Here is a 27,696-nt window from a genome sequence, read left to right as displayed (position 1 = left end):
TGTTGGTGAGATCTACATTGTTGTTGGTGAGATCTACATTGTTGCTGGTGAGATCTACATTGTTGTTGGTGAGATATACATTGTTGTTGGTAAGATCTACATTGTTGTTGGTGAGATATACATTGTTGTTGGTGAGATCTACATTGTTGTTGGTGAGATCTACATTGTTGTTGGTGAGATATACATTGTCTTTGGTGAGGTTCACAAAAGATGGAGTAAAAACCTCACAGGTCAAATCAACAATTTCTTCTCCTACAAACAAGGGCTCACCTGACAAAAGGACACATCACAGACAATCAATTGCCTCATGTAAAAAAATATGTCTATTTTTCTGCATATCTAAGCATACATCTTGAGTTGTCTGTGTCCTCATGACCAGTGGTTCTTTTTTTTAAAAGAAACTAAATATGATTATCTGCATCTCTGCTAAGATCTGGGTAAAAGATTGAAAGTAATGAGAGTCTTATTCAGTACATTTAGTTGTTGCTTGCTTTTCTAAAGTCTACTAACCTTGCCAGCAGGCATGCCAGCTATGATAGTTAGACACGCTAGCTACTCTAACTTTAAATGGCTTCTTGGTAGCTAGTTATGAGTTTGGGAGATTGGGAACCTATCTGGGCTAGCTAAAGCCAACGTCATAAAATTGCAAAGTGGCTAGTAGTATCAGAGATGTGATGTTATTTATTTATTTAAACAGGAGAAATCTGAGGGGGCACGTGCTCCTATGCCTCCTATGGGCAGGATGCCTGTTGCACTGTATGCTGTGCCTTCACTTGTATTGGTGAAGCATCTGGTATCAAGGATCTCTATTGAATCCTGCTCAGCATGGATACGTATGGGTACAGTCAAGAAATATAAAGGGGGTAAACACACATGGGAAAACAAAGGGAGAGGAAAGAGCTGGGCTCACACTGGTTGAATCAACATTGTTTCCACGTCATTTCAATGAGATTACATTGAATCAACGTGGGATAGACGTTGAATTGTCGTCTTTGCCCAGTGGGAGGTGTTTGTTGTCTGAGTGATGAGAAAGGGGAACAGACTTACCAGACTCATGTTGCCACCAAAGTGTTGTTGTCACTGCAAACTAAATAAATGACACACACACACACACACATATACAGTGCCTTGCGAAAGTATTCGGCCCCCTTGAACTTTGCGACCTTTTGCCACATTTCAGGCTTCAAACATAAAGATATAAAACTGTATTTTTGTGAAGAGTCAACAACAAGTGGGACACAATCATGAAACAACATTTATTGGATATTTCAAGCTTTTTTAACAAATCAAAAACTGAAAAATTGGGCGTGCAAAATTATTCAGCCCCCTTAAGTTAATACTTTGTAGCGCCACCTTTTGCTGCGATTACAGCTGTAAGTCGCTTGGGGTATGTCTCTATCAGTTTTGCACATCGAGAGACTGAAATTTTATCCCATTCCTCCTTGCAAAACAGCTCGAGCTCAGTGAGGTTGGATGGAGAGCATTTGTGAACAGCAGTTTTCAGTTCTTTCCACAGATTCTCGATTGGATTCAGGTCTGGACTTTGACTTGGCCATTCTAACACCTGGATATGTTTATTTTTGAACCATTCCATTGTAGATTTTGCTTTATGTTTTGGATCATTGTCTTGTTGGAAGACAAATCTCCGTCCCAGTCTCAGGTCTTTTGCAGACTCCATCTGGTTTTCTTCCAGAATGGTCCTGTATTTGGCTCCATCCATCTTCCCATCAATTTTAACCATCTTCCCTGTCCCTGCTGAAGAAAAGCAGGCCCAAACCATGATGCTGCCACCATCATGTTTGACAGTGGGGATGGTGTGTTCAGCTGTGTTGCTTTTACGCCAAACATAACGTTTTGCATTGTTGCCAAAAAGTTCAATTTTGGTTTCATCTGACCAGAGCACCTTCTTCCACATGTTTGGTGTCTCCCAGGTGGCTTGTGGCAAACTTTAAACAACACTTTTTATGGATATCTTTAAGACATGGCTTTCTTCTTGCCACTCTTCCATAAAGGCCAGATTTGTGCAATATACGACTGATTGTTGTCCTATGGACAGAGTCTCCCACCTCAGCTGTAGATCTCTGCAGTTCATCCAGAGTGATCATGGGCCTCTTGGCTGCATCTCTGATCAGTCTTCTCCTTGTATGAGCTGAAAGTTTAGAGGGACGGCCAGGTCTTGGTAGATTTGCAGTGGTCTGATACTCCTTCCATTTCAATATTATTGCTTGCACAGTGCTCCTTGGGATGTTTAAAGCTTGGGAAATCTTTTTGTATCCAAATCCGGCTTTAAACTTCTTCACAACAGTATCTCGGAACTGCCTGGTGTGTTCCTTGTTCTTCATGATGCTCTCTGCGCTTTTAACGGACCTCTGAGACTATCACAGTGCAGGTGCATTTATACGGAGACTTGATTTACACACAGGTGGATTGTATTTATCATCATTAGTCATTTAGGTCAACATTGGATCATTCAGAGATCCTCATTGAACTTCTGGAGAGAGTTTGCTGCACTGAAAGTAAAGGGGCTGAATAATTTTGCACGCCCAATTCTTCAGTTTTTGATTTGTTAAAAAAGTTTGAAATATCCAATAAATGTTGTTCCACTTCATGATTATGTCCCACTTGTTGTTGATTCTTCACAAAAAAATACAGTTTTATATCTTTATGTTTGAAGCCTGAAATGTGGCAAAAGGTTGCAAAGTTCAAGGGGGCCGAATACTTTCGCAAGGCACTGTATTAGCTCATTGTAGAATAAATAATAACATGGTTGGCAAACACTGTTTGTAAGCTTTTAAATTATAAACTCAACTGTTTATCTTTTCCAGTGATGAAGACATGGATGTCTCATTGTGTGGTGGGGTGTAAGGACCGACGCTGAAGATGAAAAGCAGGTAGGGGGAGTTAACATTTAATAAGGAATAGACATGAAACAAGACAGGCACACCGGCAACACAACGACATTCGACAATCACTGCAGCAGCGGGGAAGAGAGCTGGGGAACTGACAAATATAGGGGAGGTAATAAAACGGGTGATTGAGTCCAGTAATTCGCTGATGCGCGTGATGGGGGAAGGCAGGTGTGCGAACTGATGGTGGCAGGAGTGCGTAATACTGGGGAACCTGGCGCCTTCGAGCTCCAGGGAGGGGGAGCTGGAGCAGAGGTGACAGTGGGGTATGCAAAATGGGTCAACTTTGAACACCTTTATCATTCGGGTCAAAAAAGTTACTTTCTGACCACTTCTTCCATGGGCAAACATGCATGTAAAGTTTTGTTTAAAACAAAAGTGATGTTGTCAGAAAAGGATTGAATTCAAAATAGATTTACCCATCTAATAGTCAAATAGTGTAAAAGTAGGTAAGCTATGTATCTACTGCTCTAGTGGACTCTGGTGCCACAGGACATTTTATTGACCAGGCCCTTGCATCCTCCCTGAACATCCCCTCAAACCCGCTCTCCTCTCCATTTCTGGGTTCAAGAGCTTGATGGTCGACCACTGGGACACGGAAATATCACTCACAGCACCACTCACCCTTACCGTGGGACCGATGCACCAGGAGAGCCTTCCCATCGTCACTGCACCTGCGCACAAAGTCATCCTCGACCTCCCGTGGCTCCAACAGCATAACCCCACCATCTCCTGGTCGAGGATGAAGATCCCCGACAGGGCACCAGGATGCCGGAAGACCTGCTTCCTTTCACCCTGTGGGTCCATGTCGATTGAGAGTGCGGTAAGCACCCTCCAGCCTCATATTCCATCCTCCCGTATAGTTGGCCCCTTGTTTTGGGATGTAGATGTAGACATCTGCCAGGATGCTACCTGCCCTCCCAGCGCATCTGGGGCGGCAGGGTAGCCTTAGTGGTTAGAGAGTTGGACTAGGAACCGGAAGGTTGCAAGTTCAAACCCCTGAGCTGACAAGGTACAAATCTGTCATTCTGCCCCTGAACAGGCAGTTAACCCACTGTTCCTAGGCCGTCATTGAAAATAAGAATTTGTTCTTAACTGACTTGCCTGGTTAAATAAAGGTCAAATTAAAAAATTAAAATTAAATTAAAATCTACGTCCCCACGGAGGTAAGGGATAGGCTGTTGACTTGGGCGCACACATCTCTCACCAATGAACGCCCAGGTATTACCCACACCATTCACTCCATCTCCAATAAATACTGGTGGCCCACCTTGGCGCAGGATGTGGCTCACTATGTCAATTTATGTTCAGTATGTGCCCAAACTAAATCGCCCCAGCACACTCCAGCAGGGAGACTCTGTCCATTGATTTTGTCACCGATCATCAGGATGGAACACGGCCACCTCACTGTCGGAGATGACTGATGAGTCCCTCCAGACGTCGGCGCTCCACCTGGGCAAGCTCCTCCTGGAGGTCCAGCTCCCGCATCACCTTTTGTCACTGCAGGAATGAGGCGGGCTCGTCTTCTGACGATTCCTCTGTTTGACCTCCTCTAAGACCTGCTTTTCTTTTGGAGGTATGTAGGTGCTGGTTGGTACCCAGGAATAAATAAGCACCTGTTACTATGAAGGTTATACAAATAGAATAGCCTATCCATTATGATATTGTGTCAATAACATTCTGACTTTGGACCCCAGTTCAATGTTTCCAAATAAAAAAAGCACCATTGTGAAGCGGTAGCCTACAGTAAAACTGAAACATGATACTGACTGGCTGCTGTTTCTCCTGCAGGGGGGTGGGCTCAGGTGCAGGAAGAGGGTGAGCTATGAGTTTGGTAAGTGAACATTCCTGGGGCTCAGTGTTTTTCTTGGTGGCTTTCTTGAGTTGACTCCCTCGAGAGATTCTGGCTTCAAGCTGAGCCATCAGAATCTCAATCTCAGGGCTCCATCTAGTGGGGGAAATGTTTATCTATTAGAAAAAGAGATGGCAAGACAGGAAAGACATGAAAAAGAAAAAAATGAAATAAGACAACATGAGTGGTGATTCAATGTCTTTAGGTATAACTTGAATGCCTTCACAATTCTGTACCTTAGCAGTGGGGTACACACACTACTTCCGGCGCCGACAGAGATGGCTGTTATTTCTTACATTGGTACCCCAGGTAAGCTTAGGTTTTACTACATACAGTCGGGAGGAACTACTGGATATAAGAGCAACGTCAACTCACCATCATTACGACCAGGAAGACGACTTTCCCAAAGCGGATCCTGTGTTTTGCCCACCACCCAGGACAATGGATCGGATCCCAGCCGGCAAACCAAAACAACGTCGCAGTAAAAGGGGCAGACGAAGCGGTCTTCTGGTCAGGTTCCGGAGACGGGCACATCGCGCACCGCTCCCGAGCATACTACTCGCCAATGTCCAGTCTCTTGACAACAAGGTTGATGAAATCCGAGCAAGGGTAGCATTCCAAACTCATCATCAAGCTCGAGACCCTGGGTCTCGACCCCGCCCTGTGCAACTGGGTACGGGACTTCCTGACGGGCCGCCCCCCAGGTGGCGAGGGTAGGTAACAACATCTCCACCTCGCTGATCCTCAACACTGGGGCCCCACAAGGGTGCGTTCTGAGCCCTCTCCTGTACTCCCTGTTCCCCCACAACTGCGTGGCCATGCACGCCTCCAACTCAATCATCAAGTTTGCAGACAACACTACAGTGGTAGACTTGATTGCCAACAACGACGAGACGGCCTACAGGGAGGAGGTGAGGGCCCTTTGAGTGTGGTGTCAGGAAAATAATCTCACACTCAACGTCAACAAAACAAAGGAGATGATCGTGGACTTCAGGAAACAGCAGAGGGAGCACCCCCCTATCCACATCGACGGGACAGTAGTGGAGAGGGTAGTAAGTTTTAAGTTCCTCGGCGTACACATCACGGACAAACTGAATTGGTCCACCCACACACAGCGTGGTGAAGAAGGCGCAGCTGCGCCTTCAGGACACCTACACCACCCGATGTCACAGGAAGGCCATAAAGATCATCAAGGGCAACAACCACCCGAGCCACTGCCTGTTCACCCCGCTATCATCCAGAAGGCGAGGTCAGTACAGGTGCATCAAAGCAGGGACCGGGAGACTGAAAAGCAGCTTCTATCTCAAGGCCATCAGACTGTTAAACAGCCACCACTAACATTGAGTGGCTGCTGCCAACATACTGACTCAACACCAGCCACTTTAATTATGTAAAAATGTATGTAAAAATGTATCACTAGCCACTTTAAACAATGCCACTTAATATAATGTTTACATACCCTACATTTCTCATCTCATATGTCTATACTGTACTCTATACCATCTACTGCATCTTGCCATCTTTATGTAATACATGTATCACTAGCCACTTTAAACAATGACACTTTTAAGTTTACATACCCTACATTACTCATCTCAAATGTATATACTGTACTCTATACCATCTACTGCATCTTGCCTATGCAGTTCTGTACCATCACTCATTCATATATTTGTATGTACATATTCTTCCTCCCTTTACACTTTTGTGTATAAGGTAGTTGTTGTGGAATTGTTAGGTTAGATTACTCGTTGGTTATTACTGCATTGTCGGAACTAGAAGCACAAGCATTTCGCTACACTCGCATTAACATCTGCTAACCATGTGTATGTGACAAATAAAATTTAATTTGGGGCAATCCACTTCCGCTTCACATAGGCATCATCATAGATCTGACTCTACTCCCTCTGGATCCAGGTACTGAGGTTTGTGATGTTGAAGAAGAAACTTAGGAACTACTAAACCATAATTTACTCTGTCATTGACAGTCCAAGTACAGTTTCATTCAACTTCATGACACAAAAAATACCACACAGATGACCCCGTCTATATGAAGGTAAGCGATTGGATTGTCCGAGAAAGTTGATTTATTTTATGAGCCATAAAATGACCACAAACTGTGAAATAATTGCATTGTTGGTGCCATTAGACCACAGAAAATGTGTTTCTAACTTTTTGAAGTCCAGAGTTCACAATCTTGCTGAAGCACTGCAGTCCCATGTCATCAAGGAGGAACATGCTGAAGTAACAGATTACTGTGGATTGACAAATATAGAAGAGACAAATGGTCAGACCATGCGTTTGTTATACCATTTTGAAAGCATTATCTATAATTTAGTTATTGAACATTCTGTGATGAATTTACTGGCAAACTGGTTATGACCAGACTTCAGTAAGCATTTCCCATTCTGAGCATACAAGACATTGATGACAACACCAAATAACTTTTTATGCTCAATGCATACAGAAATGATGTCAAGTATAAACTTCTTATCCAAGGCATCCAATGTCTGTAACACCGAAGCAGTATTACATTATAGATAGATACGGTATATGGCTCTGGTCTGACCATTTTGAGAAATAGTCTATTTTCCCTAGCTTTAATATAATGTTTTAAAGCTTCATAATAGGGCATGAGATTAACAATCCATCGCAACACATACACATCACATCCATCCACACATACACACTACTCAATTTAGGTAGTTACCTCAATGTGCTTTGAAGCATCCTCTGTAAAATCCTCCACACACTGTTAGTCTGCATTATACTTGTCAAGGAGCACAGTGGCTTCTTCGATAAGCGAGGCATAGCCTTTTGCCATCTTCTGCTACACCTGAACAAATTAGGGACAGACTGAAATTAGGGGAAATTAAAATCTTCTCAACAGATGAATAGGTGAATGTGGTGAGTTGGTGGATGGATTGAGGTCATGTTTAGCTACCTGGTCACAAGGACAGAACACAGACAAACAGACAGAGAGACACACATACATACAGACAGGCAGACGCATAGATGTCATAGATGCTGCCAAAGGTTCTTAATAAACCTATCAGTGATGCTGTGTAGTGAGTCAAATCGAGGCATTTTTAGGCTAGCAAAATGTGTCCATACCTGGACCCTTACATGGACGTCGCTAACCTTTCTTGGGTGAACTAAACGTATTCCGTACAGGGCAGTTCAACTGTTACCAAATAGGTGCTTAATTGTTCAAAGACCTTTTAACAATGTGTAACCCATTAATTAATTTGTTTGTTCTCAAGGTTTGGCTGTAACTTCAAAACAGTTCCGATGTTTGGTCGTTGCCAAGCAACACACAGGCATAAACAGAGGCCAGCCACATAATAAGGCTGATTGGTCATTTTCTAATTTTGACGGACAGTATTATTTATGATCAGTGGCGTGTATTAATGGACGCCAAGGAAGGCAGGCTTCCCCCCCCCAAAAAAAGTTGTTTTAAATACATAAAATAATGTATCTTTCTTCTCATTGTCTGGTCCAAACGAGCACGACATTGTTGCCGCCCGTAGTATTGAATGCAACGGAAGCCAGCGAGCATTTGGCCTCCCTTGATATATATTTTTTTTCTAAATAAGCCAATCAGCGCTGAGCTAAACTGAGCAAGCTCAACTGTGAATGGTCCTGGTGGAAAACAAGTGCCAAGGGAAGCCATCTTGTATTTGGCATCTCTCCTATCAAATCAACGTTATCTGTTGTGTTGTTGTCTTCCGGTGGCTAGCTAGGTAAAATTGCCCCTTTCCTAAATTAGCCATGGATGAAGATAGGGATTTGGACTTGTGGTTTTACTTAATTATCAATTACAATGGCGATTCTGATCCAACCATTAATTCAAACATAATTGTGGCTCTGGCCTGAGAAGATGTTAGTTCAATATGTACAGTAGCTAGACGTAGAAGGCGAATGTTAACTAGCTAACGTTGTCTATGAATGGAAGTTAGGCTAGCGAGCAAGCATTTTAGCCAGATAGCCTAGTACAACAAAAAATAAAAGCCTGTACTGTATGACAGAGTGATTGACCAGTTCCTCAACATGAAAGAGGAGGTCTCATTGGCGTTTCTCTACAAGTAGGGTGAGTCAACATGTACACAAGCACACATGCAAACAGAAATCAGAACCATGGACAGCCACATCATATTTAGTTTATGTTGATTGGACTAAATTGTTTTTGGTATCTTTTATTTGTCACTGTATTAGACTAAGCAGAAGTCATTTGATGATGTTGAAATTATGCTGGAATAGTGGAGGCAGATCCCGTTTTCTTTGCAACTTGTGGTAATTCGCTGCGGTTGTAAATCAATAATTGTTTCATGGTCTCGGGGGTCCGTTCAGTTCCCGTTTTCTTCCCCGTGTTTTACTCACGCACCGCTAATGTTCATGTTTGTATTTGTGCCATAATAACATTGTGTTACAACCACGTTCTGAAAATAATGTACCAAAATTGTTGAACTACCAAAGATCCCTTTTTTTGCTTGACATATAAATCAACAATAATTACGACGTAGAATTAGGAATTAGAAATTAATCATTCATTTTAAATTCAGAAATGAGCAATTAGAATACTAATAATTAGGAATTTTACATTTAATAGGATATCTATGGATTCTACACCATGGTGACGTATGGGTGCAAGCCTGGGAAAGTGGGTGGCGATATCAACGTGGCTGTCATCAAGCAGACGGAGGGGAAGAGCGAACGAAACCATCCGTTGAGGATTGCTTGCTTTATATATATAAAAAAAGGATTGCTTGCTTTATCCAGTCGGACTTGAAAAGTGTCAGTGAATCATCAGTCTACCGTGGATTCTGTAGGCATGAAAACACAACGTCGTTTTTAAATAAATTATTTGAACACTTCAACTCTTTACCTTACAATTTCGGATATCGTATTGGATTAAATATTTCCCACCTTTTTAGCAACGTAGTTAGCTAGCTAGCATTTGCTAGTCTGTCTCACAGGTAGAAGAGGGGTCGGTGACAAAGGAGGGGTTAAAGTGGCGAGGTAACTTAACGATGAATCGATTTCGAAAGTGGCTTTACAAGCCTAAGGTAAGTTTGATTCTATTCTCCAGCTACTGCCAGTAATCTGTTATTAGCTAATATATTTTTGAAAATAGCAATCTATAGTTTGCTATTTTCCCCATACAGTATTTTGCTGCAATGCATGTATTACACTCCTTAGTACATATTGAGCTACGCATGTACATGCTAGCTAGTCACTGCTAACGTTATCTTCTATAAAGTTGTTTCCTTCATTCTGGGTTATAGGTAACTGAAGCTATGCAATACGAATGGCTGCTTCTCGAAGCAAATTATCATCGACTGCATTGCTGAGATTGGTCAATACAGAAATAAATAATGTAGCTAGCTAGCCTAACTTGCAGTGCAGTCTCGAACTTGTACACTAGAGCTTTTGTTAGCTCTCTAGCTACCCTACCTAACGATATAGTACAAACGGTCATCACTCTGACACAGAATTCATTTAATTGCTGTTAATCCGATACAGTAACTGAGAAAATGCATCTGACAAGAAGATCGAGTGTATTTCCGAGGCTATTAACGCCTACGATAGTTACTCATTCTACATAGCTTTAGACCAGTGGTTCCCAACCTTTTTTGGCTACTTTACTACAAACATAATTTTTCTATGTTTGGAGTACCCCTGAAGTACCCCCTCGTGTGCATTTTTACCAGAAAACAAATGGTTTCATGTGTCTTCTCAAGTACCTCCTGTGGATAGGCGAAGTACCCCTAGGGGTCCTAGTACCCCTGGTTGGGAACCACAAATGTAGTCTGTGGCAATACTATTTTGTTTGCTAAGGGACATATCGACATTTTACTGGGGGAGAGGGGTGTCAAACACTTTTTTTAGCTTAGGGAGGGTTTACATTTTAAAAATGTATTTTTTAATATTGGGCACAGAGGAGGGTAGTGCATTTCCCCCCTGGTTTACATTTGCTCTTCTGGTTATATTTTCACGATTAACAATGGCTTAACTTTTGATAGTACCCTAATAAAGTTTAGAAGTGTTTGAAGTAAAGGTTGGCCGATTAATTAGGGCCGATTTTCAAGTTTTCATAACAATCGGAAATCAGTATTTTTGGGCGCCGATTTGACAAATATTTTTACGATTGCATACACTTAGGTTGGAGATAGTAAAACTTGTTTTTCAACCACTCCAAAAATGTCTTGTTAACAAACTATAGTTTTGGCAAGTCGGTTAGGACATCTACTTTGTGCATGACACAAGTAATTTCTCCAATTGTTTACAGACAGATTAATTCACTTATAATTCACTGTATCACAATTCCAGCGGGTCAGAAGTTTACATACACTAAGTTGACTGTGCCTTTAAACAGCTTGGAAAATTCCAGAAAATTATGTAATGGCTTTAGAAGCTTCTGATAGGCTAATTTACATAATATGAGTCAATTGGAGGTGTACCTGTGGATATATTTCAAGGCCAACCTTCAAACTCAGTGCCTCTTTGCTTGACATCATGGGAAAATCAAAATCAGCCAAGACCTCCATAATAAAATTAGAGACCTCCATAAGTCTGGTTCATCCTGGGGAGCAATTTCCAAATGCCTGAAGGTACCACATTCATCTGTACAAACAATAGTACGCAAGTATAAACACCATGGGAACACGCAGCAGTCATACCGCTCAGGAAGGAGATGTGTTCTGTCTCCTAGAAATGAACGTACTTTGGTGCAAAACGTGCAAATCAATCCCAGAACAACAGCAAAGGACCTTGTGAAGATGCTGGAGGAAACGGTTACAAAATAATCTACAGTGGGGCAAAAAAGTATTTAATCAGCCACCAATTGTGCAAATTTGCAAATAAATTCATAAAAAAATCCTACAATGTGATTTTCTGGATTTTTTTTCTCGTTTTGTCTGTCATAGTTGAAGTGTACCTATGATGAAAATTACAGGCCTCTCATCTTTTTAAGTGGGAGAACTTGCACAATTGGTGGCTGACTAAATACTTTTTTGCCCCACTGTATATCCACAGTAAAACGAGTCCTATATTGACATAACCTGAAAGGCCGCTCAGCAAGGAAGAAGCCACTCCTGCAAAACCGCCATTAAAAACGACAGACTACGGTTTGCAACTGCACATGGGGACAAAGATCGTAATTTTTGGAGAAATGTCCTCTGGTCTGATCAAACAAAAATACAACTGTTTGGCCATAATGACCATCGTTATGTTTGGAGGAAAAAGGGTACCACATTCATCTGTATGCATGCCGAAGAACACCATCCCAACCGTGAAGCATGGGGTTGGCAACATCATGTTGTGGGGTGCTTTGCTGCAGGAGGGACTGGCAGATGGCATCATGAGGATGGAATATTATGTGGATATATTGAAGCAACATCAAGACATCAGTCAGGAAGTTAAAGCTTGGTTGCAAATGGGTCTTCCAAATGGACATTGACCCCAAGCATACTTCCAAAGTTGTGGTAAAATGGCTTAAGGACAACAAAGTCAAGGTATTGGAGTGGCCATCACAAAGCTTGACTTCAATCCTATAGAAAATTTGTGGGCAGAACTGAAAAGCGTGTGTGAGCAAGGAGGCCTACAAACCTGACTCAGTTACACCAACTCTGTCTGGAATGGGCCAAAATTCACCCAACTTATTGTGGAAGGCCAACTGAAACATTTTACCCAAGCTAAACAATTTTAAATGCAATACTACCAAATACTAATTGAGTACATGTAAACTTCTGACCCCACTGGGAATGTGATGTATGAAATAAAAGATGAAATAACTAATTCTCTCCTATTATTCTGACATTTCACATTCTTAAAATAAAGTGGTGATCCTAACTGACCTAAAACGGAATTTTTACTAGGATTAAATGTCAGGAATTGTGAAACTGAGTTTAAATGTAGTTGGCTAAATTTACGACTTCAACTGTGTGTATATATATATACTGAACAAAAATATAAACGCAACAATTTGTGATGTTACTGTTCCTATAAGGAAATCAGTCCATTTGAAATAAATAAATTAGGCCGTAATCTATCGATTTCACATGATTGGGCAGAGGCGCAGCAATGGGAGGGCTTGGCCCATCCACTGGGTAGACAGGCCGAGCCAAAGAGAATGAGTTTTTCCCCACAAAAGGGCTTAATTACAGACAGAAATTCTCCTCAGTTTCATCAGCTTTCCTGGTGGCTGGTCTGACGATCCCGCAGGTGAAGAAGCAGGATGTGGAGTCCTGGGCTGGTGTGGTTACACGTGGGCTGCAGGTGTGAGGCCGGTTAGACATCCTGTTAAATTCTCTAAAATGGTGTTGAAGTTGCTTATGGTAGAGAAATTAATATTCAATTCTCTGGTGGAGATTCCTGCAGTCTCCCTCAACTTGAGTCGTCTGCGGCATTGTGTTGTGACAAAACTGCACATTTTAGTGGCCTTTTATTGTCCCCAGCACATGGTGCATCTGTGTAATTATCATGCTGTTTAATCAACTTCTTGATATGCCACCTGTCAGGTGGATGGATTATCTTGACAAATGAAAAATGCTTACTAATAGGGATGTAAACAAATTGAGCACGAAATGTTAGAAATTAGCTTTGTGTCTGTATGGAAAGTGTCTGGGATCTTTTTATTTCAGCTCATGAAACATGGTACCAACACTTTACATGTTGTGTTTTATATTTTAGTTCATCATACGTACTTTTGTTTGTATGTGGACACCCCTTAAATTAGTGGTTTCGGCTATGACCGGTGTATAAAATTGAGCACACAGCCATGCAATCTCTATAGACAAACATTGGCAGTAGAAACACCTACTGAAGAGCTCAGTGACTTTCAAGTTTGTAAAATTTATGCCCTGCAAGAACTGCCCCGGTCAACTGTAAGTGATGTTATTGTGAAGTGGAAACGTCAAAGAGCAACAACGGCTCAGCCACAAAGTGGTAACCCACACAAGCTCACAGAATGGGGCTGTCGAGTGCTGATGCGTGTAGCGCATAAGAATCATCTGTCCATGTTTGGCAACACTCACTATCGAGTTCCAAACTGCATCTGGAGGCAATGTCAGCACAATAACTGTTCGTGAGATGGGTTTCCATGGCCGAGCAGCTGCACACAAGCTTAAGATCACCATGTGCAATCCCAATCGTTGGCTGGAGTGGTGTAAAGCTCGCCGGCATTGGAAATGCGTTCTCTGGAGTGATATATCACGTTTCACCATCTGGCAGTCTGACGGACTAATCTGGGTTTGGCGGATGCAAGGAGAACACTACCTGCCCCAATGCATAATGCGAACTGTAAAGTTTGGTGGAGAAGGAATAATGGTCTGCGGCTGTTTTTCATGGTTCGGGATAGGCCCCTTTGTTCCAGTGAAGGGAAATCTTAACGCTACAACTTACAATGACATTCTAGACGATTTTGTGCTTCCAACTTTGTGGCAATAGCTTGGGGAAGGCCCTTTCCAGTTTCAGCATGCCCCTGTGCACAAAGTGAGGTCCATACAGAAATAGTTTGTCAAGATCGGTGTGGAAGAACTTGACTGGCCTGCACAAAGCCTTGACCTCAACCCCATTGAACACCTTTGGGTTAAATTGGAACGGTGACTGCGAGCCAGGCCTAATCTCCCAACATCACAAATGTTTTAGTTGCTGAATGGATGCAAGTCCCCGCAGCAATGTTCCAACATCTAGTGGAAAGCCTTCCCAGATGAGTAGAAGCTGTTATAGCAGTAAAGGGGAGACTCCATATTAATGCCCATGATTTTGGAATGAGATGTTAGACGAGCAGATGTGTTCATACATACCGTCATGTAGTGTGTGTGTGTGTATAATATTTTATATTAAAGTCATACTGTGGACACCTAAGTCTAAAGGCCTATGTATGCAATGCCCTGATACATTTAGTGGTCAAATCTCTGACAGCTGCAACGTTAGGTGGACAATTCGCATATATCTGTCACCAATTGGATGGAAACCTCACTATAGACACACTAAAGACTCTGGCAAGTGCGCTAGTCCAGTGTCACTTTGATTATGCCTGCACATCATGGTTCACCAGCACCCCCAAACATCTAAAGATATATCTACCAGCCAAAAAAGCTTGTAAGAATTGTACTTAAACTCCCCCCTCGTACTGATCTGGAGGTTTAATTTTTTTTCTCTTAAATATATATACAATTACATAGATATGTTAAAAAAAAATCTAAATTAAATAGGGACCACAATGGAAATAAGTCCCCGATTTTTATTTAATTTTTTTATTTATTTATTAAATTTTTTTGTATTTATTTTGTAACTTTTTTTTTTACCACGTTTTCTCCCCAATTTCGTGGTATCCAATTGTCTCATTGCTGCAACTCCCGTACGGACTCGGGAATGGCGAAGTTCGAGAACCATGCTTCCTCCGAAACCAAACCAAGCCGCGCTGCTTTTTGACACAATGCCCTCTTAACCGGGAAGCCAGCCACACCAATGTGTCGGAGGGAACACCGTGCACCTGGTGACTGTGTCAGCGTGCACTGCGCCTGGCCCGCCACAGGAGTTGCTAGTGCGCGATGGGACAAGGACATCCCTGCCGGCCAAACCTTCCCCTAACCCGGATGACACTGGGCCAATTGTGCGCCGCCCCATGGGTCTCCCGGTCGCGGCCGGTTGCGACAGAGCCTGGACTCAAACCCAGAATCTCTAGTGGCACAGCTAGCTCTGCAATGCAGTGCCTTAGACCACCTCGCCACTCGGGAGGCCCGACCCCGACTTTATTGTGCAATCAACATTTTTTCAAAATGTATTTATTTTTACTGACAAATTAAAACCAATCATTACTGACTGTGCAGCGGCCAATTGATGAGTGGAAAGAGACATCTGTTATAAAACAATAAACATTTTAAAGCCTTCGATACTGGGTAAGCCTACAGATGGGGATGGATGTACTTTCTGTTTGTCTAGATTGGCAGTCTATTTATTGTGGTGTTAAACGCAAACCATCATATTGAAGTGCCCAAAGTCAGTATGCTTTGTTTATTGGTTGTGAGGTGCATTGGCACAGAAACCTGTTGGTGGAAAATTATTTGCATATACAGTGCCTTGAAAAAGGAAATACTTTTTCATGGCACAAATGTATATAAATATGGCATCAAAATTTTGAAAAATATGATTTATTTCCCCCCCCAGCTGCAGCAGGCTCTGATCGTAGTGTAATGAAACCTGCAGGGAGAGTGAGCTCGTCTGTGGTGGTCGGCGAACCCTCAACCTTCTGGTTTGTAGCCCTGCGTATCATCGACCGTGCAATAAAAACATGCGGAAGTGGCATAGTCGATATCCACGTTTATTAACACAGGGTCCCTACAGTTATTGTTATTTGTAGGCGTAAACATTTATTTTGAGTTAATTCTATGAGGGCGTAGGCTGTTCATTTTGTTTTACAGTACAAGGGGAGGGCCGTGAAAATATTTGTAACGTTGGGGGTGGCCTGTCCCCCCCCCCCCCCCCACAGTAAATTTCGATCTGCCCCTGAGATCTGGAAAGAAGTGGACGGTGCTGAACCATGGGTGAATAAAACATTTTGAGATTGTACAGTATCACTTTGTTTAACAGAGAACTTCAGATCCCACTTGATTTTAAAAAAAAAATTGCCTGACAACTGTGCCAGACGGCCTAACATCAGAATTCACATTGAATGTCCTCAGGATCAATAACTGATTTGTTGTTGGGACAGTTTTGCAATGACACAGGGTACCATTTTAATTTGAAGGGCTGGTGAATGTGGCATTGTCATACCATGACTAAAACCACAATATGCAGTTCAGGATGACCTCTGTCTCACATGTCTTTTTTAGACATTTTTTTGTAGCTCGTGTTTTAGGCCTAGTTGGACTTGACAGCCATGAAGACAACTTGGAAAATATTTGCATTTGCGCACACACTGTGTTTCAGCTAAGGCCTTTTTACTAACATACCACATCTCTGTTTGCTCTTCCAGCAAATGTATTGTCCATTACCATGACTCGGCCTTTTTCCTTTTTAAAAACAACCGCCCTACAATGGTGTTAAGGTTGCCACGGTGTTCGTCAGGATAATGACAAAGCTGAACCTTCTAATGAGAAATTGCACAACTTGTCATTCACTGTGTGTAGAAATTGAAATGGGCGTTAAGAAAATAACCATGTGGCAAGGACTGATTATGTTACAAGGTTTCGTTCCCCTCTTTCCTACAGAGTAAATGTAAGTTGCTGATGGGGACATTTCTCAATGTCCTATTATGCTCCTGCAGCTCAGAAAACACTGGCTAGCTCAACACCCTCTTGATAAGATTGTCCTTCAATTCAGTGATTTCATCAAGATATTGGGGAAAGTATTTTTGCAACCAGAATAACAGGAGGTTAAAAACGAACAGTCATTGACTAAGATAATTAATTCTCAGTACTTTTGCCAAGTGTACTGAAGGCAACAGAATGTTATTTATTTTACCGGCCACTAAGTCTGTAGCATTCTGCTCTTGTTAATACTACTCTATATATTTAGCCTAAATTCTTAAGACCCTAACCAAAGTCATCTCCTTTTCGTTTATTCAGCATCACCTAGAATGGAAATATTTCTATAAAATACAGAAAAAGCTGAAGAAAGTAATTACCAAAGTAATTAGCACCATGTCTGGTCCAGAGTGGTTCTGAACAGTTGTCACCAAGAGGGAGAAAGGGAGCAGCGAAGTGCAAGGCAGCAACCAACACGTCTGAATATTTAGCCTGGTTTCTCCAGCCCTTTATGGATGTCTCCATTCTGCTTACCCAACAGACAAAACATAATTGCATTTTCTAAGTGTGCTGAGGGAAACACAGAATGTTGTGTTATTTATTTTATAGGCCAATAAGTCTGTAGCATTCCACTCTGACATACTTTATTGTTGAACACTGCACAGCCTTGTCATTTTCACATCAACAGTAAGTCGTTTTATTATTGAACTATGTACTCCTGGAGATAGAAAGGTGTTGAATCAGCATGTTCCTCTAGAATGGAGTAAGGCTATTGATATTTTCAGAGCTGTACTACCTTAGATTAGTCATATTGAAGCATGTTCCCCTAGAATGGAGTAAGGCTATTGATATTTTCAGAGCTGTACTACCTTAGATTAGTCATATTGAAGCATGTTCCCCTAGAATGGAGTAAGGCTATTGATATTTTCAGAGCTGTACTACCTTAGATTAGTCATATTGAAGCATGTTCCTCTAGAATGGAGTAAGGCTATTGATATTTTCAGAGCTGTACTACCTTAGATTAGTCACATAGGGAAGGGATTTGTTTCTCTCTTTCCAGCTATATAATCTCCATTCAGTGCTCTGAAGAACTCTGGTATCAAAGTGCACTTCAAACTACCTGAAAATAAGACCCACTGACATCCCTTCCAGAGCACGGTACCCTTGGACTGTTGGAGGAAGGGCTATGGCTATAGGGCAAAGGTAGGATTAGATTGACCCACATTCACAATATTGTAAGATGAGATGGCTGACATTCCTTCTTGCTCTGTAAACTTGTCTTGCTGTTTTGGTCTAAACCCTCTCTAAAAGTCAGTTAAAGACCGGGCCTGTTCTGTATTATAGTACTTGGCAAATGTTTGCTTGCTGTACAAGTGCACGTCCTCTACCATTATTGAGTATTGGGGGAAACGCTTTGAATCATGAACCTAATATACTTAAAATAGACAGCTTTTTTTCCCTCGACCAAAAATTCAATATGAGAAGTTATAATAAAGGGAAGGTAGAAGATTGGGGCCATTGTACATGGAGACATGCTTGACTGGCAGCAGACAGAGACGAAGACCTGGCTAAGGTGTTCACTGAGCCAAAATGGCCTCTATTACTACCTCTCATTCATCAGAGAGAGACTCACAGAGAGAGGAGAGATGTCAGGAGGCTAAACCTGCATATTTCCTCCCTTCCGCCTCTCCTTCCCCAGGGTTATTCTATCAGGCATTCAGTGATTGACCTTCAGCCACACTCCACCTCATCTGTCAGTGTGACAGGCCCACAACCAGCGACGTGCCGGCCAGTCGCGCTCTACTCGTATCCATCTGCCTGTATAGCCTGAGCAGATGGGAACAGAGATGGGACGCTCTAAAATCCACGCCTGCCACTCTACACACTAGCCAAGCATATTAGTACTTGCAATTCTAAACAACCACATCCCTCCCCCATCCATTTATACAGTTACAGGATAATACAGATACTGTTTGTGAGACAGAAATGTCATAGATTGCAACATAAAGTCCAGACGTCGATCATTCAATCCAACCGCCTCTAGTCCTCATCCTTCCAGTCATCCATTTTCCATACTGTTTTAATTATATAGTTTTGCCTACATTCTTAAGACCCTAACCAAAGTCATCTCCTTTTTGTTATTCAGCATCCCTTAGTTGCCAGGGAACCTTGTCTGGCCCAGAGTGGTTCTGAACAGTTGTCACCAAGAGGGAGAAAGGGAGCAGCAAAGTGCAAGGCAGCAACCAACACGTCTGAATATTTAGCCTGGTTTCTCCAGCCCTTTATGGATGTCTCCATTCTGCTTACCCAACAGACAAAACATAATTGATTTTGTGTCAGCTGCTGGATTTAGAAAACTGACCTGACCCCTGGTGCTCATCTAGACAGGCCAACCAATTTGAAGGCCTTTTGAAATTCATTGCATGATTGGTATGCTGGCCACTGTGTCCTGGGTGTGGGGTGAAGATGATTTAAATGCAAGAAGTTGTGGAGCGATGGGGATTGAATGCCACCAGAGAGACTCCTCTCGTAATGGTGTTTTAATGACAGAGGAGTTTCATGGATTTATTTTCACATTACGACATTGATAACAATATGTGGACACTCCTTTCGATTGGGACAAGTTCTTTGATTTCACTTTATAGAAGCAGTACGGTGCACTCAACGTGCCCTTTTGCTTTTTTTTGTGAGTTGTATGAGGCTGTCTGCAGCAGCAGACTATAAAATGCACAACACCCCTCTGGCTGCCATCTCTACAGCAGGAAAGAAAGGGAAGGTGGGTGAGCCAGGGAGGGATAAGAGTAGGCCTATATTTTTGGAATTAGGCCTATATTTTGGGGATTAGGCCTAGTTCTTTGGGATTAGGCCTAGTTATTTCTTGGCCTTGGTTACAGTTGGCAGGAGATCAAATAAAAGGATGCGTCTCTTTCCCAGCTTTCACACACTGGTATTTCTTCCTTTTGTTTCTCCCTACTATATTCAGTGTCACACCATGGGCGTTTTTGAGAACAAAGTCTCTGAACGGGCAGATTGAACAGCCAATACTGTACAACCATTAGCCTTACTATTGAAAGATACTGTGCACCACTCTATTGTGATGTAAATTTGCAGCAAAAATATACATTTAACTATTTGTTGGCTTTTGGTAATGTTTTGCAAGTTGATATCACGTAATTGTAAAGACAAGCTCAGAACCCTCAACACCTTCACAATTGGATTGATGTCAACTGAGCGTGTTTTTTTCCACTGTAAATTTGCCCACAGTGGAGCATGGCATGTGGGCTTTGTGTATAAATATCTTCTACGCAGAGGGTGGACACCATAGAAGAGAGGACCAAAGTCTGCTCCATGGGAACTGGACAGTGTATGTTGAAGAAAACCTGCAAGTTGTGTGTGCGGTCCCTGCAGTCACCAAGCGTTCATCCACGCCTGTCATTGTCTTTAATCTCCATGGTCAAACTCTGCAGTAATGTCTGCCTTGGTCTTTGTCCATCCATGACAATGGTCTGTTTCTGCGTAGACAGACTGAGCCAAGGCTGACTGTGAGTCATGTTCCACAAGAGTAGAGAGGGTTAGAAATGCACAGTTTAGTTTATTAGAGTAGTACATTTTATTTTATTTCAGTTCTGTCAGTCATTTCACTAGACGAATTGTGATGATAACTAGGTTCGTTATCTTGTATTTTATCCTGCAAGGAGCACCCATGGAATTGGTCCCTACAGTGTTTCATTTTAAAGGACACTATTATAAAAAATAATAATGTTACAGAATGAAGACCAACACAATGCCATGATGCGTCTTAGAAGAAACAACCTTTCACCTTCACACCCCTCCCTATCACCCCTCCCTATTACGCCTCCCTATCACCCCTTCAGCCTCATTTGTGCTTTTGTGTTATTGTTTTGGGAATTTTAAATCTCCCCTCCATCTGTAACCACCACAGCAGTTAGCCAGCACGGGATTGTATAATTGGTCACGGGTCCTAAGGAAGTATGAGTGAGTGTGTGGGGGGGACCTGTTTGCAGCAGCCCAAATCTTCTTAGCCCCCCCCCCCCCCTCTGTGCTACAGCTGCCCCGTCCTGTCCTGCCAACCCATGTGCCAGGGACGTGTTCTACACAGCTCCATCTTTCAGATCAAACATCAGATTACGTCAGTGTCCATTCAGACATCCACAGTCACATGATGACAGCCTCAATCCAGATACAAAGACTATTTTCAAATCTGCTGAGTCAATGAACTTGCTCTGGGTTGAGCGCTTTGCCCCGGCAAAGAAGAGGGATGGCCTGTTTGTCAGCCTGTGTGAACGTGGCTAACTGCTATGCCATTGGCAGGTTTGTTTTACACATGCAACACAGTAGCAATTAGATGTTTAACTAGTTGACAATAGATGTGCTAAAGGCGATCCTTAATAAATACTAATGCGCACAAACACTTCAAGGATTCAGGCCTATAGATTTACCAAGAGAAATGATAGGATAAGGGGTTAAATTGGCCGCACTGTAGAGTTGTGGAGAGGGACGCCACTGTACTCCTGTTGTATTGAAACCGTTAATGTGAGAGCAATATTTTATTTACAAGTTCATCCTGGGGTTACACTGAAGGTCTACTACTCTGTTGTCATATGTAAACTGCAGTTCCAGAGGATTAGAGTAACAAGGTTGAAAGAATTTCACAGTACAATGGAGACCGAACAGAAAATAATGACTTGGCATAACGGAAACCTCCAGAAGACCTTACGGAGATGATCATGACGATAATAGTCTTCATAGTTAGGCCATAACTGACATAATTGACCATAGACCTAAAAGTTGTTTACTCAGGGTAGCAGAGGTTTTTGAACTTTATAACGCTGACCAACGGGCCTGAGTAGGGGTGATGCGCTGTATACAGCTGCTCATTTGCCAGTAACTGGATGATACAGAATGTGCTGTTGCAGACAGTGCGAGCCAGATTTTCCTCCAACGTGTGTGTGAGTGGTATTCTATGCTTGGCAGGAGAATGAGCCTGGAGAATGGAGGGCAGTGAAAGGCTTGTCGTAAACTCCCTGAAGTGGAGTCTATGTATGTACAGTTATTGATTATGGAGAAGCATTAGCCACCCCCACTGTTTAAATAGAAATCCAGATTCGGCACCACCACAGGGACATGGCTGAAGGAGACTGCTGCTTGACACAGCGGGAGCGTTTAATATGATTATACAGGCTGGCAAGACAACGCACCACGAATGACAACAGCACACCATGTTCAATTACACTATCCTTCTTCAGGATAGGTGGGTCCCTTGCGGGACGGTTGAGCTAACATAGGCTAATGCGATAAGCGTGAGGCTGTAAGTAACAAGAACATTTCCCAGGACAGACATTTCTGAAATTGTCAGAAAGCTTACATTTTTGTTAATCTAACTGCACTGTCCAATTTACAGTAGCTATTACAGTGAAAGAATACCATGCTATTGTTTGAGGAGAATGCACAGTTTTGAAGAAAGTTATTAATTATCAAATTAGTCTCATTTGGGCAGTCTTGATACAACATTTTTAACAGGAATGCAATGGTTCATTGGATCAGTCTAAACTGCTGCCATCTATTGTCCAAAATCCAAGTTGCACCTGTGCTGGAATAATACATTATGGCCTTACTCTTGCATTTCAAAGATGTATTATCTTTTACCGGCTCTATTGTGTTATTCTCCTACATTCCTTTCACATTTCCACAAACTTTCAAATGGTACAAAGAAACTGCATAGCCTTGCTTCAGGGCCTGAGCTACAGGCAGTTAGATTTGGGTATGTCATTTTAGGCGGGGGAAAAAATAAAAAAAGGGGGGGGGTTGGTCCTTTAAAAACATACTGTTTTGCTGTGTAGCCTAATATTTTGTGCGGTTGAAGAGAATGGCCATGAATATGTAGCACTAATCCATCCATGGTTAGGTTATGAGTGCTTAATCATCTGTAATGACAGGGTTTTGAACAGAGAATGAACAGGTTTGAGTCCTCTGAACGAGAGGATCAAGGACATCTGACAGCATGGGCAGTTACACAGCAGTGTCTTGACACAGGATGGAAGGGGACATGAGTTGCAGTTTTTACAGTTGAATCCTAAAACCTCACACCCTCTCGAGACAAATTTATTTTTTTAAGTCACAACAAGGCAAGCAACTTAGTTTAAATTCAATTGATTAGTTACAGACAATGCATATATGCCAGATTGTAGGTTGTTGGGAGATTAGTGTTCTGACTGGTTCTGCTCCCTTCAATCCCACCATCTATTGTTATCGACAACATTTTTTACTGAATCAGAGCTACAATTTGTCATTATTTTACCACTGACCTTTTCTCTTTTGACATCTTATTTTTGCCTCTGCCCCTTGTGCAACAGTACAGCATTTAGTTGTTGCAAATTTGTCACCATGACCGACTAATCATTAATTAATCTGTTATCTTGGGCTATTTGTCTAACAACGTTTTCCTGTGGAAAGAAAGGGTTGCTCTCATTAATGACTTGTATGACCCTATTTATTCACCATCTGGACTATAGCTTTGGCTGAGCTGCAAAGTGACATGTGTTATGTCTTTATGTATGAAATGGGTGGCTGGAGTCTTTGGCAATTTTTCGTGCCTTTGACACCACCTGATATAGAAGTCCTGGATGGCCGGGAACTTGGCCCCAGTGATGTACTGGGCTGTCCGCACCACCCTCTGTAGTGTTTTGCGGTCTAGGGTGGAGCATTTACCATAACAAGCGGTGATGCAGCCAGTCAAGATGCTTTCGATGGTGCAGCTATATATCTTTTTGAGAATCTGAGTGCCTTTGCTAAATCTTTTCAGGCTCCTGAGGGGGAAGAGGCCATTTTGGGCCCTCTTCGCGACTGTGCTGGTGTTTGTGGACCATGTTAAGTCCTTAGTGATGTGGCCGTCAATGAACTTTTAAAGCTCTTGACCCACTCCACTGCAGCCCCGTCGATGTGGAGGGGGCCGTGCTCTCACCTCTATCTCCTGTAGTCCATGATCAACTCCTTACTTTGATGTTGGAGAGGTTGCCATGGCACCACACTGCTAAGTCTCTGACCTCCTTGTAGGCTGTCTCATCGCTATTGGTGATCAGGCCTACCACCGTCATGTCGTCAGCAAACTTGGTGTTGGAGTGGAGTCGGGCGTGCCCACGCAGTCATGGGTGAACAGAGTGAACAGGAGGGGAATGTGCACACACCCTAGATGGGCACCCGTGTTAAGGGTCAGTGTGGCAAAAGTGTTGTTGCCTACCTTCACCACCTGGGGCGTCCTGTCAGGAAGTTCAGGATCCAGTTAGAGGGAAGTGTTCAGGGTCTCGGGCTTGGAGGGGACTATGGTGTTGAACACTGAACAGCATTCTACAATAGTTATTTCCCCTCTTGTTCAGGTAGGAGAGGGCAGTGTGAAATGCAATTCCGATTTCGTCGTCTGTTGGGTGGCTATAGGAATTGGAGTGGCTCCAGTGTGTCTGGGATGATATTGTTGACGTGTCATGACCAGTCTTTCAAAGCACTTCATAATTCCAGATGTGAGTGCTACAAGGCAATAGTTATCTTGAAGTTCTTGGGGACAATGGTCAATTTGAAACATGTTGGGACTACGGACTGGGACAAGTAGAGATGGAACATTTCTGTGAAGAAACTTACCAGCTGGTCTGTGCATGCTTTGAGAATGCGCCGTTGTATTCCGTCTGGCCCGGCAACCTTGCGAGTGTTAACCTGTTTTAAAAGTTTGACTTACATTGGCAACGGAGAGGGAGATCAGTCACCCGGAACAACAGGGGCTTTCATATATATACAGTGCATTCGGAAAGTATTCAGACCCCTTGACTTTTTCCACTTTTTGTTGTTACAGCCTTATTCTAAAATGGATTTAATTGTTTTTTTCCCCCTCAATCTACACACACTAACTCATAATAACAAAGCAAGATGTATGTCACATTTACATAAGTATTCAGACCCTTTACTTAGTACTTTGTTGACGCACCTTAGTCAGTGATTACAGCCTCGATTACAGCCTCTTGTTTACTACATGATTCCATATGTGTTATTTCATATTTTTGATGTCTTCTGTATTATTCTTCAATGTCGAAAATCGTAAAAATAAAGAAAAACCCTTGAATGAGTAGGTGTGTCCAAACTTTTGACTGGTACTGTGTGTGTGTGTGTGTGTGTGTGTGTATACAGTTGAAGTCGGAAGTTTACATACACCTTAGACAAATGCATTTAAACTCCGTTTTTCACAATACCCTACATTTAATCCTCGTAAATATTCCCTGTTTTAGGTCAGTTAGGATCACCACTATATTTTAAGAATGTGAAATGTCAGAATAATAGTTGAGTAATTTATTTCAGCTTTAATTTCTTTCATCACATTCCCAGTAGGTCAGAATTTTACATACGCTCAATTAATATTTGGTAGCATTGCCTTTAAAAAGTTTTAACTTCGGTCAAATGTTTCGGGTAGCCTTCCACAGTCTTCCCACAAAAAGATGGGTGAATTTGGTCCCATTCCTCCTGTCAGAGCTGGTGTAACTGAGTCAGGTTTGTAGGCCTCCTTGTTCGCACACGCTTTTTCAATTCTGCCCACACATTTTCTATAGGATTGATGTCATTGCTTTGTGATGGCCACTCCAATACCTTGACTTTGTTGTCCTTAAGCCATTTTGCAACAACTTTGGAAGTATGCTTGGAGTCATTGTCCATTTGGAAGATCCATATGCGACCAAGCTTTAACCTTTTTGGGATATGGGGCAGCATTTTCACTTTTGGATGAATTGCGTGCCCTGAGTGAACTGCCTCCTACTCTGTCCCAGATGCTAATATATGCATATTAATATTGGATAGAAAACACTGAAGTTTCTAAAACTGTTTGAATGATGTCTGTGAGTATAACAGAACTCATATGGCAGGCAAAAACCTGAGAAAAATCCAACCAGGAAGTGGGACATCTGAGGTTTGTAGTTTTTCAAAGCTTGTCCAACCGACTACACAGTGGGATATGGATAAAGTTGCACTTCCTACAGCTTCCACTAGATGTCAACTGTCTTTAGAAACTTGAATGAGGATTCTACTATAAAGGAGGGGCTCATGAGACCTGTTTGTCAGTGGTCTGGCAGAGTGTCTCGGGCTCGTGACGCGCGCTCCCGACAGAGTGACCTCTCGTTCCAGTGCTTTTCTTCAGACATAGGAATTCTCCGGTTGGAACATTATTGATGTTTTATGTTATAAACATCCTAACGATTGATTCCATACATCACTTGACTTGTTTCTACGACCTGTAACGGAACTTTTCGAGTTTTTCTGGACGAAGTGCTTGCGCCTCATGAAGATGAATTAGTGGGCTGAACACGCTAACAACAAGTGGCTATTTGGACATAAATAATAAACTTTATGGAACAAATCAGTCATTTATTGTCGAACTGGAATTCCTGGGAGTGCCTTCTGATGAAGATCATCAAAGGTAAGTGAATATTTATGGTGTTATTTCTAGAGGTCGGCCGATTATGATTTTTTTCAAAGGCCGATACCGATTATTGGAGGACCAAAAAAAAAGCCAATGCCGATTTAATCGGACGATTTATTAAAAATAAAATGTTTATTTTAACTTGTAATAATGACTTACAACAATACTGAATGAACACTTATTTTAACTTAATATAATACATCAATAAAATCAATTTATAGCCTCAAATAAATAATGAAACGTTCAATTTGGTTTAAATAATGCAAAAACAAAGTGTTGGAGAAGTAAAAGTGCAATATGTGCCATGTAAAAACATATACTTTCCTTGCTCAGAACATGAGAACATATGAAAGCTGGTGGTTCCTTTTAACATCTTCAACATTCCCAGGTAACAAGTTTTACGTTGAGGTTATTAAAGGAATTATAGGACTATTTATCTCTCTACCATTTGTATTTCACACATTTGACTATTGGATGTTATTTTAGGCACTTTAGTATTGCCAGTAGCAGTATAGCTTCCGTCGCTCTCCTCGCTCGAACCAGGAACACATCGACAACAGCCACACTCGAAGCAGTGTTACCCATCGCTTCACAAAAGCCGCGGCCCTTGCAGAGCAAGGGGAATAACTACTCCGTCTCAGAGCAAGTGATGTTTGAAACGCTATTAGCGGGCACCCCGCTACCTAGCTAGCCATTTCACATCGGTTACACCAGCCATTAGGCTAATACGCTTGAAGTCATAAACAGCGCTGTGCTTGCAAAGAGCTGCTGGCAAAACGCACCAAAGTGCTGTTTGAATGAATGATTACGAGCCTGCTGCTGCCTACCATTACTCAGTCAGACTGCTCTATCAAATCATAGACTTAATTATAACATAACACACACAAATACGAGCCTTTGGTCATTAATATGGTCGAATCCGGAAACTATTATTTAGAAAACAAAACGTTTATTTCAGTGAAATGCGGAACCATTCGGTATCCCTAAGTAATTCTTGTTACATTGCACAACCTTCAATGTTATGTACAATTCATAATTCCGTACAATTCTGGCAAATTAGTTCAACAAGCCAGGCGGCACAAACTGTTGCATATACCCTAACTCTTCGTGCAAAGAACGCTAGAGAACTGACACAATTTCACCTGGTTAATATTGCAGGCATTGGTGTTTATGGTTAGGTACACATTGGAGCAACGACAGTCCTTTTTCGCAAAT

General features: G+C 42.1%; 1 protein-coding gene and 1 long non-coding RNA gene across 5 annotated transcripts in view; one reads left to right on the top strand and one right to left on the bottom strand.

Annotated features, from left to right (window-relative positions):
• Window positions 1-6,815: 6,815 nt before the first annotated feature.
• On the bottom strand, window positions 6,816-10,547 carry LOC110497853. Of its 2 annotated transcripts, none has more exons than XR_002469726.2 (3): window positions 10,467-10,547; window positions 7,469-7,594; window positions 6,816-7,013 (listed from the first exon to the last, which is right to left on the bottom strand). It is a non-coding gene; the product is annotated as an uncharacterized LOC110497853 (long non-coding RNA). The 2 variants fall into 2 exon arrangements; XR_002469725.2 differs by lacking the exon at window positions 10,467-10,547 and adding an exon at window positions 7,873-8,056.
• Window positions 9,400-27,696, top strand: part of LOC110498351 (lateral signaling target protein 2 homolog) — a 61,484-nt gene continuing 43,187 nt past the window's right edge. For 2 of the 3 annotated variants that reach the window (XM_036954814.1, XM_036954813.1), the window contains exon 1: window positions 9,400-9,824. In XM_036954814.1, coding sequence (XP_036810709.1) covers window positions 9,789-9,824 — 36 coding nt within the window. In that variant the 5' untranslated portion in view covers window positions 9,400-9,788. The remainder of the gene's footprint in view (window positions 9,825-27,696) is intronic. The other variant, XM_036954812.1, reaches the window with a different exon arrangement.

This window comes from Oncorhynchus mykiss, chromosome 19 (assembly GCF_013265735.2).
Source record: "Oncorhynchus mykiss isolate Arlee chromosome 19, USDA_OmykA_1.1, whole genome shotgun sequence".
In the NCBI taxonomy this organism is placed as follows: domain Eukaryota; kingdom Metazoa; phylum Chordata; class Actinopteri; order Salmoniformes; family Salmonidae; genus Oncorhynchus; species Oncorhynchus mykiss.
Note: the sequence above shows the minus strand (reverse complement) of the source record. Positions and strands in the feature narration are given on the sequence as shown.